At 46.0% G+C, this 17,665-nt stretch overlaps 2 protein-coding genes across 17 annotated transcripts in view; one reads left to right on the top strand and one right to left on the bottom strand.

The window, feature by feature from the left end:
- Nucleotides 1–50: 50 nt before the first annotated feature.
- On the top strand, nt 51–3,914 carry dram1 (DNA-damage regulated autophagy modulator 1). 2 transcript variants are annotated; one of them, XM_061761677.1, is made up of 8 exons: nt 51–269; nt 355–776; nt 1,078–1,145; nt 1,596–1,804; nt 1,874–2,051; nt 3,066–3,124; nt 3,200–3,292; nt 3,370–3,914. In XM_061761677.1, the coding sequence occupies exons 2-8, from the start codon at nt 646–648 to the stop codon at nt 3,403–3,405; spliced, it is 774 nt and encodes a 257-aa protein (XP_061617661.1). In that variant the 5' UTR covers nt 51–269; nt 355–645; the 3' UTR covers nt 3,406–3,914. The 2 variants fall into 2 exon arrangements, with proteins under 2 accessions (XP_061617661.1, XP_061617662.1); XM_061761678.1 differs by lacking the exon at nt 51–269 and having other exon boundaries at nt 370–776; nt 1,671–1,804.
- A 1,057-nt stretch (nt 3,915–4,971) lies between these two features.
- The window catches only part of anks1b (ankyrin repeat and sterile alpha motif domain containing 1B), a 52,703-nt gene continuing 40,009 nt past the window's right edge, over nt 4,972–17,665 (bottom strand). For 7 of the 15 annotated variants that reach the window (XM_061761611.1, XM_061761614.1, XM_061761620.1 and 4 more), the window contains 8 exons: nt 9,966–10,073; nt 9,502–9,888; nt 8,979–9,050; nt 8,761–8,847; nt 7,657–7,794; nt 6,802–6,972; nt 6,387–6,478; nt 4,972–5,797 (listed from right to left, as the gene is read on the bottom strand). In XM_061761611.1, the coding sequence (XP_061617595.1) occupies nt 5,749–5,797; nt 6,387–6,478; nt 6,802–6,972; nt 7,657–7,794; nt 8,761–8,847; nt 8,979–9,050; nt 9,502–9,888; nt 9,966–10,073 (1,104 nt within the window). In that variant the 3' untranslated portion in view covers nt 4,972–5,748. Of the gene's footprint in view, nt 5,798–6,386; nt 6,479–6,801; nt 6,973–7,656; nt 7,920–8,756; nt 8,848–8,978; nt 9,051–9,501; nt 10,074–16,095; nt 16,123–17,665 lie in introns of those variants that run through there. The other 8 variants (XM_061761615.1, XM_061761617.1, XM_061761618.1 and 5 more) reach the window with 7 other exon arrangements.

The raw sequence follows: 17,665 nt of genomic DNA, 5'->3' as shown, positions 1-17,665 counted from the left end.
ATGATGACCTCTCAATGTATCCTTAGTTTCGGCAGATGCAGCTTCCCCCCCGTTACAAAAAGAAGAGACCAGAGATGTTCTCAGAGCCGACCGCTTCGAGGACACACATGTGACACCTCTGTGTCTGAGAACAACAAGAAACTGTGTGCTTTGTTGACAATTCAATGGCTCCTCATCTGCAGTCTCGGGTCACAAAAAGGACTCGTCGCGAACTGCAGGCCCGTCATTGATTGCATCCGCAGTACCTTTGCAGACCAGAAGAAGTACAGGTGAGAGCGCCTCTGACAAAAAGTGTTCAGACGGCCATTCTTCGGCTCATAATCATAACAACTGTATTTTCATTCAAAACAACAGTCGCACGATGAACGTTCGTTGACCTCGCAGCGCGCGCACAGGAAGACAGTAAGAGTGCAATAAAGTGAAGTACTGCGCACTCCATGGGAAGATGCAGTGATGAAGAAGATGGAGGAGGTTCATGACGAAGTGGAGTCATTTTTGAGGAAGGCGACCACGTGACCAGCAGAGAGAGAGAGAGAGAGAGAGAGAGAGAGAACGAAACTTGTTCCCGCCCAGCGCTTAAAGGTCACACGAGGACCTGGACCTGGACCAGGACGGACCCACGTCCACGCGAGAGCGCAGCGTGCCATGTGGTGGCTCACGCAAGGCTCGTGCGCGTTGCCCGTCTTTCTGGTGGCGTGGTCCTCGTCCACGTTCATCGTGCCCTACGTCATCGCGCTGTTCAGACGCGACGTGGACGTGCTGTTCCCTTACATCAGGTGAGACGAGCCGCGACAAATACACAAGTCCAAGTCCAACTTCGACTCGGGACCAGACGAGTTCGAATTTAGTTTCGTTTTCTGCAGCCAAAGAGGGAAAACGAAACTAAATTCCTCCCGCGCGGAAACTCGTCTTGCCACGCTTGATATCGATTATTATTCCGAACTATGCAGAATCGAACTGTGTTTTTGTTGTTGTTGTTGTTGTTTTTTTAAGAAAGTGTCGTTATGTAGAAATGTCACGAAAAAAAAAAAAGACCAAGCGTGTCATTTTGAGGATTTGGCTTTTGTAAACTTGCAGTGACACAGGAGCGAACCCACCAGAGAGCTGCATATTCGGCTTGATGACGTTTGTGTCTGCATGCGCAGGTATTCGACACGCACACACGCACGCACGCACGCACTGCAATAGTCATCCTTTCAAAAAAATAAAATATAATAATAATAATCCAAGAGAGCAAGCCATTTGATTGCTCAATCATTTGCAAAACAATCACACACCCACGTGGTGACTGACCAACAGAATAGATTCATGAAAAACGAATATGATTGACCATATTTGGACATACGAGGTTTCCGCCCTACAGCTGCGATGTATTCTACTTATTCATCAAGATTTTTTTATTATTTTTTTTTTTTTTGCTAATCATTCATGTCATTGATTTGCTTGACGTCCGATACTGTTCGCACTGTAAGCTGCATGTCATAACGTGTGTCGTTCCTTTTCTGTCACGCGTTCCCGGAATCAACGCAGTCAAAGGTCATTCATATTCATCATGCGCTTTTTTGGTCACAAACGACTCGCTTCTGCTTTTGGAGGAAAACGAAAGGCGAATGAGAACGGCCCCAAAAAACGAAAACTGCACCTGCGTGCCTGTGTGCCTGTGCGTGCAGGCATGGCGACCGTTTACAGCAGGTTCAAGTTTGTGGAGAAGCTGAGCGAGGCGGCGAGTGCGCGGCTGAACAAGACTTCGCTGGTGCTGGGAATGCTCGCCTGCTTGGGAATGTGCGTGGTCGCCACGTTCCAGGTGACGGTTTTGTGTGTTTTGTTCTTCTTCTTTTTGACAGTCTCTTAAGAGTTTGGCTTTGATTGGCAGGAGACGACGGTGACGGCGGTTCACGACATCGGGGCCTTGCTCTTCTTCGTCTCGGGCATCCTCTACGTCCTCCTGCAGTCCGTCATTTCCTACCAGGCCTTCCCGCGCAGCTCGTCGGCGGCGGTGTGCCGGGCGCGGCTGGCCGTGGCCGTCGTCGCCACTCTGGCGCTCTTCCCGAGTATCCTTTCCTCTCTCCCACGCTATCGTACGACATCGCTTCGGAGGAAACGAAAAGGAGACTCTCGCTCCCGCGCTTCCTCGAGCCTCGCTTGGTTTCCGGCCGCTCATTTGTCACTACCAAAACGACACAAAAATACGAGCCAATTAAACAATCTATAAATACCAACATGATTAACCAAACTGCAGTGAACAGCCGCTAGCTTAATGCTTACTTTGAATGAGAAATGCCTTAGACGGCTAACAGAAATGAGCACTGGCGACACATCCAGAGAGAGCATCCAATAATACTCGCAGGAGGCAGGCGGCCGATTCAAAGGGTTGACTGCGGCGGTAAACGTCCACGCCAAAGTCTGCGCTCGCGCCGACCGGACAAAAAAAGCCTTTCATACTTCCAAAAACACAAACCGCTGCCGTGACATCATTTTGCCCAAAGTCATTTTCAAAGGTCTGAGAGCCATGCGTGGAAAAACCAATCAGCTGACTAAACTGCGCAAATGAATCTGCACTCAAACTTACCTTCGTGGCTGACGGGCTTCTTTCTGCGCCGAAGTACGGCCGTGATACATTTTTTTTTTACAAAACACGCTTACTCAAATACATCTATCCTATTTGCACTTGTTATTCTCTCAAAATAAAAAATAAAAATCTTGAGGCAGCATAATGCCACAGAGTGAGGGAAGAGGCGGAGTTTTACAACGCACACAAAAAGGTCATCTATTTGATCTGAAGCTTTTTTTTTTTTCAACACTTTTAAGTCTGTTAACAAAGTGTAAAAAATAACATACAACGTAGGGACAGACAAACAGCAACAATTTGAGAAAAAATATGAAACTGACCATATGCGGACACATGACGTTTCCGTCCAACGGGGGTGGGTCCAACTATTTTATAAAATATTGCAGATTGTCTACAAAGTGCAGCCATCAAATTTCCAGGCTTCAGCGGGAGCGTGAGAAGAGACGCCGTTTTTTTCCACGTGAAATGTTTTCCCTTGACGGCCCAAAACCCCAAGCTGTCATTTGCGCGTTTTTCGTGAAGCAAACGGACCTGCACAGAGACGCGGGGAGCAAGGTGGGTGGCGAGGGCGAGGGCGGCAGAAAACAACAACAATGCTGATTTGTAAGGTGTATTTCTGGATATTTTCAGGACTATCCGTTCCACATGGCCAGCGCCGTGTGCGAGTGGATCGTGGCCTTCAGCTTCATCTGCTTCTTCCTCACCTACATTGACGACTTTAAAGTGAGCCTAACACTTTTTTTTACAATTTTTTATTTATTCGCTCCTTCATGAGTAACCGTGTCTTCCTCATCTGGCAGCTGTTTACGTTGCGGGTGAAGGCCGAGCTGCTGTAGCGGAAGAGCGACGACGCACACTTCCTGCAGCACTTCACGGGCGACTCCGCTCGGCCTCTTGAACTTTGCGACTCCGCTCTTGCGACACGACAACGGCGCCTCTTAAAAAAAAAGAAAATTACGAGAAGCGGATGTCATCGACGAGCACTGTGGTCACATGACGCTGTTAAAACAGCCACTTATATTTTTATACCTTTGTTCCAGTTGCCAGCGTAGCAGCATGTGACTGACTGAAAGCAATCTTTAATGTTTCAGGTAGTACACTACTCCCAAAAGTTGATTTGGAAATTTCACCCTTATTATTTGTGAGTAGTGTATATGTTATGCATAAATATCATTTCACGATCAATTACTCAGTATTGCAGGTCCAAATATCGCAGTTATCTATCGTGTGCTTAAATGTGCTATGTGGGGAAAAAGGGACTGATGAAAAGCATTTAATGGTTTGTTTATTCAACACTGCCGAGCGCGACAATAAAGACACTTTTTACAATGTTTAAAAAAAAAAATATATATATATATATATATATGTGTAAGGTTTTGGTTGCAAAATCTGCTTTATTCGTGTATGGAGCTTTGTGGGAGGGGCAGGGCCTGGGTGAAGGAAAATTTGGGACATTGTATTCAGTTAAGACAAATATTGCTGACTAAATTCACACACACAGTAAGTCTAAGATAGAACTCTCACCAATTGAGCATGAAGATGCGAATTAGGATCTTTGTCGCCCTCTTGCGGTTCATGCAAGATTGACACAGGTGGGTAAATACAAAATGTCTGTATTTCAGTGTATATTTTTAAATATGAAAATGAAATATTACAAGTTTTATATACAGGTAAAAATTTAAATTGGGAGGTATTGATAGAATTCTAAATCAGATTTAACTCTTATTTTGAAAATGGAAAACACGGGAGCGTCACTTAAATGGTCTCTGCTTATTTAGCACAATAAAATAAATCAACATTTTTAGTAATGGTACTCTTCTAAGTATCAATGTTGTGGTCAGAGTATGTTACAAAAAAATAAATAAAATGAAAAAAAAGTCCCAATGGCTTTAAAAGTGAGCCCACGTACCTTACGTAACTTCCGGTATCATCTTCTTCTTTGACATGAACTCCCGAATGTTGCCACCTGCTGTACATTTGCGTAATTGCCTCCTGCTAACACAGTGTAGGTATGACTTTAAAAACATACAACTTTGTTCCGAGGCATACAATATTTTTGCGAAGAAACAAGTTTTCTCAAATAAATACAAATTTATTCGTGCAAGATTAAAACTTTTCTCTCAAGCATAATTTTTTTCCCTGGAAAAATGACTGATTTCCTTCAAACTGTTTTTTTGTGTTTTGTTTTATTTTTTGGAAAACATTTTTTTTGACTATTTGCACAGAACTCTAACTTTAAAAAAAAACTACTTAAATATTTGTGATTAAAAATTATCTGCTAAAACGATGCCTCAATTGGCATGATATTATGATTCATTTTCTAAATAATGATAATAAGGTCACAAGCCATACACAGTGTGTTGGTCGCCTTGTGCTGTGGCTAATGAAAAAAAATTCCATCATGGTTGTACAAGTCATATTTTATTCCATGTGTGCTTTACAGGGTTATAAATAATGGCAGAAAATTACAAAAATCAGCGTGCTGGAAGCCCCAAGCCTATTTACATGAATGTCACTCCTAGTACATCATCTATAGAATCCTCTAGCACGTCTTCTTTAAGTCTTTAATTTGAGTTTCCAGTGCCACAAACTGTCTTTTCATCTTGTACATTACAGCTATGAACAATGAGTTGGCAAAATATCTGTACATTTTACAGCCTCGGCTCCCAAACGTACAGGAGTTGAACATAGTCCAGAGAGGAGGGCCGCACATTCACGCTTCTTTTTTCAGTTTTTTTAATTTTGCATTTTGCATTTTTAAAGGGGGCGGCCATCGGTCTCGAGCGCGTAGAAAAATAATGTGACATGAGGACGACATTGCACAAGATAATAATCACGGTGGGCGGTGTAATACTCTCATATTAAAGATCAATACCAAGTCTTCTCACCTTGAAGAATTAAGATTCAAAATTAAAATCGTTAAAAAAAAATAAAATAAAAAATTAAATAAAAAATTGATACATGCCCACTTGTCCATCTCCATGGTAACCTCCCCCGTGTTTGTGTGTGTTGGTCTGGACATGTTTGTTGTCGAGCTTAAACGCGGAACAGAGAGAGAGAGCGAGAGAGAGAGAGTGTGCGAGAGAGAGAGAGAGCGGGGCATGAGGGAGTCCATGTTTGTAGTCCTTTGAAAAGAGCGTGCGTGTTACGCCTGACAAGGTCCGTGTGTTTATGGCTGGCTACATTCTTTGATTTCCACAGTAAAAGACATGAGCGTCCGCCACTGCCCTGCAAAATGAGATGACATCACTTGTCGAGAGAGCCCTCTGCATCACCCCCTCGCCCCCCTTCCCTCGGCAAAATGGCCGCCATGCGTCTCACCGGTCACATGCTTTGAAAAGAAAGACACCCCCAATACACCAGCTAGGAACATTTCAGAGCTATTTGATGGAATAAAAAGGAGAAGAAACGACAAAATCAAAAGCGCTCCTCGGCTTGTTGCTATGACAACGGCCTCCCGGACAGCTAAAACACTGCTGCGCCCGTCAATCAAGTTGTCAGGGGGCGGGACGCTCGGACAATGAAGGAGAAGAGGATGATGATGGCAGGAAGAAAGAAAAAGAAAGGAAGGAAATGACTGACCGACAAACAGGAAGTAAGGGGGGGGAGATGCTACCCCTAGTGGTAGAAACAGAAGTGCGCCGCATCCCCAAACGTCGTCATGCAGGTGGCCTAACGCAGGAGGACGAAGGGCTGGCGGGCCCCCCCCCCCCCCCCCCCTTGACCCATGACCCCCCCCCTCCTATGCCCGCCCTCGGAAAGGCACGCGCACGCGGGAGTGCACAAGGCGACATGTTAGAAAATAGTGGTCTCGTACTTGGTGTTGACTCCTCTCTTGGCCTCCTGACCCGGCTCCACTATCCACGGCACGTTGGCGTGGCCCTTCTGCTCCATGGACGCCTGCTCCATCTGAACACACCAACAAATAAAACAAATAAAAGGGCGCTTCCAGGGACGCTGCTGGAAAAGGTGAGTCATACGCCAAAACGCGCGTATTTAACTCGCTAAACGACTTCAATGCATATTGCATATTACTTTGTTCTCAAAAATTTCGACTCAATCTCCCGCAAAAATACTTTTCTAAAAAAAAACAAAAACAAAAAAAACATTGATTGATTGAAAAAATATACTATTTTAGTCTAATATATATATATATATTCATTCGGTGTAACGAGAGCGCATCATGACGGATGGTTAGCGCGGCGGTGGCCTCGTGAGCGGACGGGGCTCACCGACTTGCGGACGTTGAGGCCGCGCGGCTTGGGCACGGGTTTGCCGGGCTTGCCGTCGAAGCTCTCGGGCAGCGTGGACGAGCCGTGGCCGCTCTTGCGCGCTTGCAGGGCCAGCTGGTAGGCCACCTCGAAGGCCTGGCCCAGCGTCAGGATGATCTCGTACGCCAGATTCTGGAGCGGGGAGAGAAAGCGGCGTGAGGCGGCGGCGTCGGAAGCGCTTTTACACTTTACGGGCAACTCTGTGTGCGTTGCTGCGTTGCGTGTGTTTTACGTAACATTCATAATCCCGTAACATCGATGCAAATTTCCATGAGCTATTTTGTTCCGCGTTGTATGCTAGCATGAAGATTTAGGGTTCGGGATTTAATTGAATACATGATTTATTGAACATTTAGTTTTTTAAATATACCCACATGCCATTAACTCATTCACTGCCAGCCTTCCCAGTTAACATGGATGTTTGACTTCTAAAGCCGTCACTGGCAGTGAATGTGTTAATCCGTTCCAGTTTACCCCCCCAAAAACATTTTTCATGTTTTTTTTTTCATGAGGAAAATTACAATCGCCAATATTGTACTGAATAAATAATAATAATAACATAATTTAATAAATTGAACAGTTTGTGCATCCGACTAATTAAATGCAGGGCTGATGTGCGCCTTGGCCGCTTGGGGGCAGTGTAATACAGAAATATTACACATGGACAGTCACAACTAAGCTCAGTATATGCCTGTGTGTATTGTTATATTGTCCGTCTACGTGTTGCTCCACCATTTGTGTTCAACTATCTGTGGCTTTTTATGACTTTTAATTATTGTTATTATATATATATTTTTTTTTTCTGAGTGCACTGACCACGTCGAAGGCGGTGAAGACGTGGCAGTAGTGGTGGCTGGACTTGAGGTCTTTGGTGATGTAGGCGAAGGTGGACAGGTCCTCGGGGTCCTGAGCGGCGCACGAGATGTTGCGGATCTCGTGCTCGGCGATGATGTTCTGCGGCCGAAAAGCGAGCGCAGCGACACGTTATTACTCCGCGTTCGTCTCCGGCGAGAGAAAACAAACGGCATTTATTATTCAGCGCATATTTCATGCAGCGTTCTGCTTTGGGAGCTTCTGTCCTGCGGTGATGAGAAGAAGAAGAAGAAGAAGAAGAAGATGTCGCAGGAGGCGGAAACTCATTAAAGAGCAATAGTCGAACAACGAGGACGCTTTGCTGCAAATGCGACACACGCCACACTTTATTTGATGAGATTGGTTTTGGTTATGTATATTATAAAAAAAACAACAACAAAAAATAAACAACAACTACTTAACTGGTTTCTAGGATTTTGCGGTGAGCCAAGGTATATGCGTATAAGAAAATGAACATAAAGGCAATAAAATACAAAGAAATAAAGGGCCCATTTTCTACATTGCTCCTTAATTTCCACACTGCAGGGTTAAAGAAGACAACAAAAATAAAGCAAAAAATAATGAGAATTTAATGAAAATATGAAGGCCCCTGGTGTCTGAAGTGAGCTAAATACAACTACATTAAAATTCAATTAAAACTGAATTGACTACCTAAAATTCAACTAAAAATAATTAAATTAAATGAATTAAATATCAGGGCCCATTTTAAACATTCTCCCAATTTTCTCAGTCGACAACGCAAACGTTATGAACAAAAAAAAATATATAATTTCCAACCATTTTTTGTTTTCTTAATTTCCCAGCGCTGCAAGGATTACAAAAAAAAAACGTAATAAAATAAAATTAAAATAAACTTTGAGGCCACTCCATTTCCCCGTGAGCAAGGCAAACATTACTTAAAAAAAAAAAAATAATAATAATTCAAATAAAAAAATAAATAAAATATCAGGGACATTTTTCAACTTTGTCTCAATTTCTCAGCTTTTGAAAAAAACCCCCCAAAAAACGACTTCCTATCGTCAACCAAAGTTCGAGGGCGAGCGTTACCTTATTAGTGGCGTCGATGAACTTGACTCCCTTGTAGGACACGGAGAGGACGATGGTGGGCACTTTCTTCATCTGCTCCGTCGACTTCTTGGAGGGCGCCGACAGAGAGCGACAGAAACGGGACCCGATCAATCATTTGGACGACACGGCCGCACGCATTCTCCTCTTTTAGAGATTCCGATTACGACGAATATTGCAGCCCGACGGCTTGCCCGTACCCTCATCTTGGCACAGGCGTCGTGCGTGGACTCGGTGCCCCTCAGCTCCTTCACCAGCATGGAGCCCAGGTACTGTACACACACAAATCACATTTCAAATCATAGAAAATGCTCGCAAACTCCCATCACCTCCACATTTACATCTAATCCAGAGCAGATGGTTTGTCACATTACAGATAAAGATTAAAAGATTACATTTTTTCATCCATTTTTTTTTAAGACATTTAATCCACTTTGGCTTCTTCAGTTCATCTGTCCACTCGGTGGAACGCGATGAGTTTGTTTGGAGCGTCTTTGTGGGGACTTTGTGCTCTTTCTATCGCACCGTAAAATGCCACAAGATGGCGTCACAGCCCTGGCTTTTAGGAAAGTAGTAATTGGAGAGGATACAACTAACCACCCGGGCTGAACTTAGCTCCTCCCTGATGTACAAAGCTGGTCGTTCAGTCGCAATGTAGAAATTCCACATACAGCGCACGACCATATTTGGAATGAGGGGGCGGGGTCCGACGAGGGCACTCACGTAGGCTTCGTAGTCGCACGACTGGAAGATGAGCTTCTCGGGGTGGTGCTGCCAGTACTGAACCGGTGTGGACGAGGTGGCCTCGTTGGGCGGACGCAACGTGATGGGCTCGCACCACTCGCCCGCCTGCCGACGAGAGCCAATCAGGCGTCGGGAGATACAGAAGAGAGCCTCTCGGCGGCGGCGCTCGCTCACCATGCTGACTTGGGCCATCTGCCGCTCCAGTTTGGATCGCGGCACGTCGTCGAAGTAGTTGTCGTTGCTGCGCTGCCGGCGCCGCGCGTCCGCCTGCATGATGAGGTGCTGCACGTCCAGGGAGCCGCCCGGGACCCCCGCCGCGTACGCCGCCGGGCTGAGCTGGGGGGGAGTGAGGTTGCCGCCGGGCTCCTGCGCGCAAAGCGGACAGGCGGTCGCGTCGGGCGCACCCGGCGGAAACGCTTCTGACGGGACCTGAACGCACTCACCCGGAGGGAGATGGCCCGCGGAGGCTTCTGGGGCGCGTCCTCGTGTAGGCGGTCCCCCAACGAGGCCAGGATCCGTTTCCTGTGGCCGATCAGACCGATCTTCAGAACCTGGATGAAGCGCGCAGAGAAACACAACGAATACAGAAAATAAGATTGTGATTGATTATTCGACAATTCTCCAAAAGCCTTTCTCCGGTATCAAATGTCTATTTTTCCTTTTTTTTTTTTTTTTTGGAGGAAATTTGACAATTAAAATACTACTACTACTTTAGCAATTATTTTCTATTAATGTAATTTAGTTGATCCTTTTTTTCTTATAAATTTCACAATTAAAAGGAGTTAATAAATGAGCACTCATTTTGCTCATTATTTTGAAAGGACACTTCAACAAAAGCGGATGTCAAGTGCCAAACATCTACTTTTATTTTTGCAATTTTGACTTTATTATTTGTTTGTTTTTTGAGAAATCTGACAAATTAAGATATACAAAAGACTACTTAATTACATAACATTTATTACCTATTCGTAGGTATTTTTATTAAACTGTATTTTTTTTAAAAAATCAGGCATTTATTTCAGGCATTTCTAAACAACAAAACAAAAAACAAAACAAAAATGAAATACGATATTTTTCTCTCGATGCAGCAAAAGCCACTCGATGTAATTTGCATAATGTTTTGCGTTTGTCAAGACAAACATTATGAGCGGCTCGTATGATCATCTTCATCGTCGTAGCTCGAAGATGCGAATGAGCGCCGAGTAAATCAAAGCGTTTCGCCGTTCTCCTTGCATAACGCCGTCTCCAAAGTGGCGCCAACTGCTAACCCCTTGCCGCACTTGGAACTGCGCGTCGTCATCATTTCTGGCGCTTTATGAATGAATCATCTGATGGAGCATCATTATGCCGCGCGGCCATCAAACGCACAGCGTGAATTGGCTGTTTTCGTGCTGATTACGCCGAACGCGCATACAAACACACAGTTGGACGCCAATGAAAGGCTCCGTTGTTCACCAGGCGTCCTCTGACTGTGCCAGTTACCGCATTTTCTTTTTTTTTGTGTTCTTGAAAAAAGACCAGCGAGACCACGGCAGCCTTCGGCGGGGACGTTCGCACCTTGGCGCAGCGGCAAGTGCGACTAACCTCTGGGTGTGTGTGTGTGTGTGTGTGTGTGTGTGTGCAGTTGTGTTAATTAGCCTCAATGCGAGGCCGCCAGCGTACTGCTTCTCCCGAAAGGCCTGAATCACAGACACACACACAAAGGCGCTTCAATAGCGACGCGGTCCGACTGAAAAACCTTGGGATGCCCAATTATTGTTTTACAGAATTTATGACGTTTTTATTTACATAAAATTCAGCGTCGTCATAGCAATGGGACCCCTGAAATGTACCTAAAATGGCGGCTTCAAACCAAAACAGCAGACTTTGTGAGTCTTTTCAGGAATGGCCTCTTGAGACTTTTTGGTGGGTCGACTCATGATAAACAGGCCTGCCAATGTTCATGTCGCCAAGTCAAACTGGTTTCAAAACGTTTGCTTCAAGCGCTGACATTGTGGACTAAACGGCCGCTTCAAACCAAAACGCCAGACTTTGTGTGTCTTTTCAGGCATGGCTTCTTGAGACTTTTTGGTGGGTCTACTAATGATGTACAGGCCTACCAATCTTCATGTTGGTAGGCCATACTGGCTTTGGGGGCTGCATTTTCAGGATTTGTGGTTCACCGCCGATCTTTACAGTTAATGTCTGCTTCAAACCAAGATGGCTGAATTCCTGTGTCTTTTCAAACATGAGTTTGTGAGACTTTTTTTTGCGGGTCTACTCACGATAAACAGGCCGACCAAATTTCAAGTTGCTAAGCGAAACTAGCTTTGGGAGCTGAATTTCCGAGACGTTGGGTTCAAGCGCTTCTGGAGTAAACGGCCGCTTGAAACCAAAATGGCAGACTTCCCGTGTCTTTTTTTGTGGGTCTACTCGTGATGGACACGCCTCCCAAATTTCATGTCGCGAGGTCGAACTGCCTTTGGGAGCGGAATTTTCCTCAAAGTCGTACACGGGATACACAGTTGGAATAAGAAACGCTTCACAAATGCAGCAGTCAGTAGAACATCATCTACTTTTAAGTACAGCAGACCTCAAGCAGAAGTTCACCTGTTGCCATGGCAACACGGCGCCGCATCAGTAACCATACGCACGCACGCACGCACGCACGCAGAAGAATGTGTCAAGCAGCTGTTTTTGGAGGGAGGAAAGACGAGGTCGTTATCACCGAAACGCACCACGGAGGCGACGGCGAGCCAACACTGCGGCGTGGCGCGGCGCCATCCGCATGTAAATGGCTTCTGCCGCATGCGCCGACAACCCAGAACCAGTCGCCGCCATGTCACCCCATGTCATCCCGCACAGGCGCCGCCGTCCGCTCTTGATGTCGTTAGCGAGCAGATTTTCCATCTCCGGTTTGCCAGCTGCCGCGCTAATCTCGTTAGCGCCGGCGTTAGCGCAGATGGGAGCGGCCTTGATTAACGGATTAAGGCGCCGCAAATAACGCAAGCTCAGAGAGAGGCTGTCGACGAGCCGCGATGCCAAAGACACAAATTCATTGGAAAATATTCTCAAAACATCACAGCGGATCGTGAGTTCCATCCGTACCGAATAAGCGTCGCCCTGAAGAACGAGAAGTCACGACCTCCGTGAGATGGCGCATCGACTCGCCGCGGATCGATCCCGCCGGGTCGGAGAAGCATCAGCGTCAGGTTACCGCAAATGGACTCTGACTGGAGATCCGATTGATCCACAAAACACATTTAATCTCACAAACTACGACGCTGTATTTGATGTGCATTTTAGTTTTTATTTAATGTTCAAGTCAAAGGGCTTTGAAATAATCACGTTTTGTGCCATTTCCGACCGGATCATGTGACAATACTCACAGGCACATATTCTTGATCTTCTGCGAAGAACAATTAACATCCTGAGAACTGACCCGTCCTCATGTACGGCCGACGCGCGCGCACGAACAGCACAATGTCCACTGAATTGAAGCAAAAAGTGTGACCAAAAAAATGCTTGAACTCTTTACATTCTATTTATGTCATGACTGTGTTTTTTTTGTATTTTATTTTATAAAGTACAAGATGATAGATTGCAATTTGTATCATTAAAAAACTATTTTTGTTGGCGCTTGGGGGAACGGCTGCTTCTGTCCGATAATGCGACATTTTGACACTGTAAAGTAATGAATATAAAATCATCAGCTTTACCTCATTTCACTCCTCAGCTATCGATTGTTGAACACTTCGTCACACCTGCTGAGACCCCCCCCCCCCCCCCCCCCCCCCCCCCACCGCCAGCACTTGGCTAATGTTTGTGTGTGTGGAATGGAGCATTTGTTTCGACCGGCCCGTAAATCACACAAACACGGATCACCATTTATCCACACCACACATTTGGGATGGGGGGGGGGGCTGCCTGTGTTGAGGAGGGGGGTCTGGATGGGGGGCTACTGGACGATAACCACACACCATCTGGTTGCCTGGCAACCAGCACAAGCCGACAGAGGGGGGTGGGGTGGGGGGGTGTTGGAAGTGATAAACCGGTACAGTAGCCAATGGGGCGGCTCGGCGAGGGCGGGCGGCCAATGGCGGCGAGGCATGAAGAGGCCCGCCTACACGGAGACAGATGCATCTCCATTAATAGCAGGAGGAGTGGAACTGGACTTGTGTGTGTGCGTGTGTTAAATGCTGCAAGATCAACTTGAAAACAAGATCCCCTCACAACACACACACACACTCACACACACACACACACACGCACACGCACACACACACACACACACACACACGAGGATGAGAGTTGATGCTATTTTCTGGGTTACTAAAATACTTTGGAGGGGAAAGATCAAGCGTGTTTCATAATGCAGAGCATCAGCAGCGCGCACACACATGTGACAGTCTAAAATCAGGTGCAATAAATACCACATCGTACGCAAGCAACTGTATGCATACGAGCATGCAGAATGTTTCATACTCTGTCCATATTGACTACAGGGCGCGCCAACATTTGTTCCGAATCGCCCAAATGTTACATACAAAAAAAAAATCTATAAATAAATACATATAGTATTCGGCAGTAATCGTGCGGCTAAAGATAGAACAAGCCAAAAGGCGAGCGGAGCCGTCGTGGGCCTTCTCGTGTTGCTTACTGCAGACGTCACGCAAAATGGGTCACACGCTGAGAACGCCACGCCGCTCACGTCAAGATGATTTATGCTCTCTAAGTTCCTCCGGTGTCGTGGCATCTCAAGAAGCGGAACAGTTTTTAGCTAAATGCCGATGGCCCGAATTTGTTGGTTTAACGGGCCGAAATATACACACCGTACGGACGACGTCGATGCCTAAAGTGGGCTAGCCTGACTGTTAGCGTCCATGTTAAAATTGGCGGCGAAAGGGAGGAGCCAGATGTTCCTTTTCCAACACCAGAAACATACAAATTTGTTTTTGTACATGGCTAGGTTAGCCTTGTTCCGTTGGCGGTTTAACACACCAGAAACCGAGGACTAAAGTAAACTACCCTGACTAAGTCGCAGCAATGCTAACGCTAGCAGCTAAGAAATGCACAGTGGAACCTCGGTTGACGAACTTAATTCATTCTACAACTCTACACATTCTACAAAATTGAAATGTTCAAGAACCGAAGCATAGTTTCCCATTGAAATGAATGGAAATAGAACTAATCCGTGCCAGGCCCAGAACAAAGTTAGGTTTATCTCTGTAGCGGTGTGTAGTTTAAGATAATGTAGAACATAGAAATAAGTGAAAACACACATTATTCTGAAAAACTAGCGCGGTGTTTCACTAGAAAATAATTAAGCAAAAAAAAAAAAATGAAATAAAGAGGCTAAATAGATCGCTATTGCTTGACTCTTACGCGAGCTATCACCAGTGAGCTATTTTTCATTTGTCCACACCAACAATCATTTTTCGCGCCAAGACCGTAGCGTGAACCGCTACGCAATGTTTCTTCGCAAATTTTGCTTTGTGAACCGGGGGCGCCCGTGAATTGAGTTCCCGCTGTGCACGCTCGCCTTTGCACTGGGCTAGCTTTGTTGAAGGTAGATAACTTCAATTTGTCAGTAAACTGAGACCAGATCATTATTGTGTCACTATATTGAATTTCACATTTTTTTCCCCCACAAATCGATACGATTGCTCTGCCCCCACGTTGTCTGTTACTTTTATGCATTCTTAACACATTTAAAGCGTTGAAAATGGCTCTCGTAAACGCTCGGCGAAGTGTTGTAACACTTCACCTCTTCCCTCGCTCTGCGGGAGCCGTGCGGCGTTTCGTCGCCTCAAGATTAAACGTCTCAATTTGCGTAATTCTGTTTTGTTAAAAAAAAAAAAAAAATGGTTGTATTGCTTGCGTGCAGAAGGAAGCGTCAGCCACTGAGGTAAGTTTGTGTGCAGATTCATTTCGCGCTTTTACATCGCTACGTCCGCTAATCGTCTTATTAATTGCTATCAGAAATCTGAACAAGCTCGGGAAGGTGATGCAAGCAAGTGGTTTGCGTATGTGATGTAATGAAGGCTTTTGTCTGGTCGGGGGGGGGGGGGGGGGGGGGGGGGGGGGGGGGGGGCAGCATGACCGCTGACTTTGTGACTTGCTAGCGCCGTATTATAACGTTTTACTCGATGACTGCGTAATAAATCACTGACGCTTTTTACGGCAATTCTGTTTGCCGACGTGCCGTGAGATTTTTAATCGTGTCAAATGTTTGCATCGGCTCAATTCGGGCTGACAAACGAGTTGAGGTGAGCTGAAAAAAAAAATAAATAAAATGAAAAATAAAACACGTTCCCGCCGCGAAAAAGTTTGGACGAGCGTCGGCCGTCCGTCAAAGTTGACACAAGGACGCTCGCTTCAGGAAGTGCCGAGCCCTTCCGTGAAAACAAACACGTGTCAGAGGGAGTGCGAGGGATGTTTGGACACACTGAGCTCCTTCTCTAGACCCCCCCCCCCCCCCCCCCCCCACCCCCCATCCAGCCCCTTCCCCCTCTCCACACACACACACACACAATCGCCGTAGTCAGCAGTAACAATAAGGACGCTCCAAACAACAAAGGTGTCCGCGCTCACCTTCCCGGAGGACAACTTAAACGTCGAGATGTCGTCCCGTCAGGTTGCTCCGTCGCCTCTCGTTCGGCAGCTCCTCTTCTTCGTCTTAGCTTGCGGCAGCTCGACTGCATGTCTCTGCCTGATCTCTCCCTCCCTCCCTCCCTCTCTCCCTCTATCTCTCTCCCTCTCTCTCTCTCTCTCTTGCTGCACCCTCCTCCTCTCCATCTCGTCACTATGGCGACGCGGGGCAGGCGCTCAGATGGCGTCCGTCGGCTTACTACGACGCAGCGTGATTCACGATCGCCTCGTAGCGGGTGGAAATCAATGCGGCTGGTTGATTGAGGGGTGGGGAGGGGGGGGGGGGGGGGGGGGGGGGGGGGGAAATGTGCCTTAAGGAGGTTAAAAAAAAAAAGAAGCACATTTGAGTCACTTGTTGCGCAATTGACGTTCATTCCTACTTTCACATGAAAGGTGAAGAACGTATGCGTCATACCTGCGTCACGTGGGACACACAGGTGTACTGCTTGAAAGCAAGTTGTGCGTGTCATGCCCAAGAGAATCGAACTGGAGCAGGGTTTTGGTTATCGAGAATTGCAATAAATGCACATCGTAAAAACACCGGGATTCGATCAAACATTCAACACGAGAGACTAAAAATACGTTCAGTTGCATTGCGCAACAAATAAACTGAAATGAAACGTTTTATTTTCACTTTGAACAGACAACAAGTCCCGAGTGGGAATCGCAGACCAACGCGTCACGCTACTCGGCGCTACTTTTGCTCATGATATCACGATTAATATGATTCAATACTAGCATATAACAAACGATAATAGCAGCAGTATCTCGATACCGCAATTACGTGCAAATGGATACGTCGTAACATCTCGACTATCTGTAGCTGCATGCATCGAGAGTGGCGCGGTCACTCTCGCGATACTACTACGCAGCATACCGCGGCGCTACGTTTCCAACTACGTCGTGACACAGTGATTGCATGATAGTGGCTATATCCTAATAGCTACTGCATTTATGCATCTGTAAATGTTGTTTCGCAGTTTGAGGTGTCAGCAAAACAACAAATTGTACCATCATAGTCATTGTTCCTCTTAAAATGTTTTTTTTTGTTGTTTTTTTTTAAACACAAAAAGCTTTTTTTCGCCACTTTTTAGTCAGAAAGCGGTGTTTTTTTTTTTGTTTGTTTGTTTTTGGGGGGTGGGTGAAACCAACCCATATTCTACTGCAGATTACCTAAGAATGGCACACACAAAAAAAACTCGAAACAAACTGCTTTTTTTCTGCTGAAAGAAGAGCGTCTACTCTTTCTTCTGGCAGGCTCAGCTCCTATATTGTCACGAAACAACATCGTGCGGGTTTTGAAATGGCGGGCAGTATGGGTCCTCCGCTTTGAAAACGGCCGGCGGGGAAAGAGCCAAGTGCGACAATATCAATATTTGATCCAGTTGTACTGATAATAGCAATCAGGACGGTATGGATCATCGATCCACGAGTTCCTGATCAACGGACGGAGGCAAGCGGGAGTCGGGAGACGTGGCGGTTTGATGGCGGCGTACACCGCGACGGGTAGGGA

This window comes from Phyllopteryx taeniolatus, chromosome 22 (assembly GCF_024500385.1).
Source record: "Phyllopteryx taeniolatus isolate TA_2022b chromosome 22, UOR_Ptae_1.2, whole genome shotgun sequence".
NCBI classification, from domain to species: domain Eukaryota; kingdom Metazoa; phylum Chordata; class Actinopteri; order Syngnathiformes; family Syngnathidae; genus Phyllopteryx; species Phyllopteryx taeniolatus.
This window is presented reverse-complemented; position numbering and strand designations above follow the sequence as displayed.

What these genes read in the sequence shown, in the direction of transcription:
- dram1 (XM_061761677.1), top strand. Translation starts at nt 646, where the DNA reads ATGTGGTGGCTCACGCAAGGCTCGTGCGCGTTGCCCGTCTTTCTGGTG. An exon ending in GCGTGGTCGCCACGTTCCAG is followed by an intron (nt 1,805 to 1,873) that starts GTGACGGTTTTG and finishes TTTGATTGGCAG; the next exon opens with GAGACGACGGTGACGGCGGT. An exon ending in ACAGAGACGCGGGGAGCAAG is followed by an intron (nt 3,125 to 3,199) that starts GTGGGTGGCGAG and finishes GGATATTTTCAG; the next exon opens with GACTATCCGTTCCACATGGC.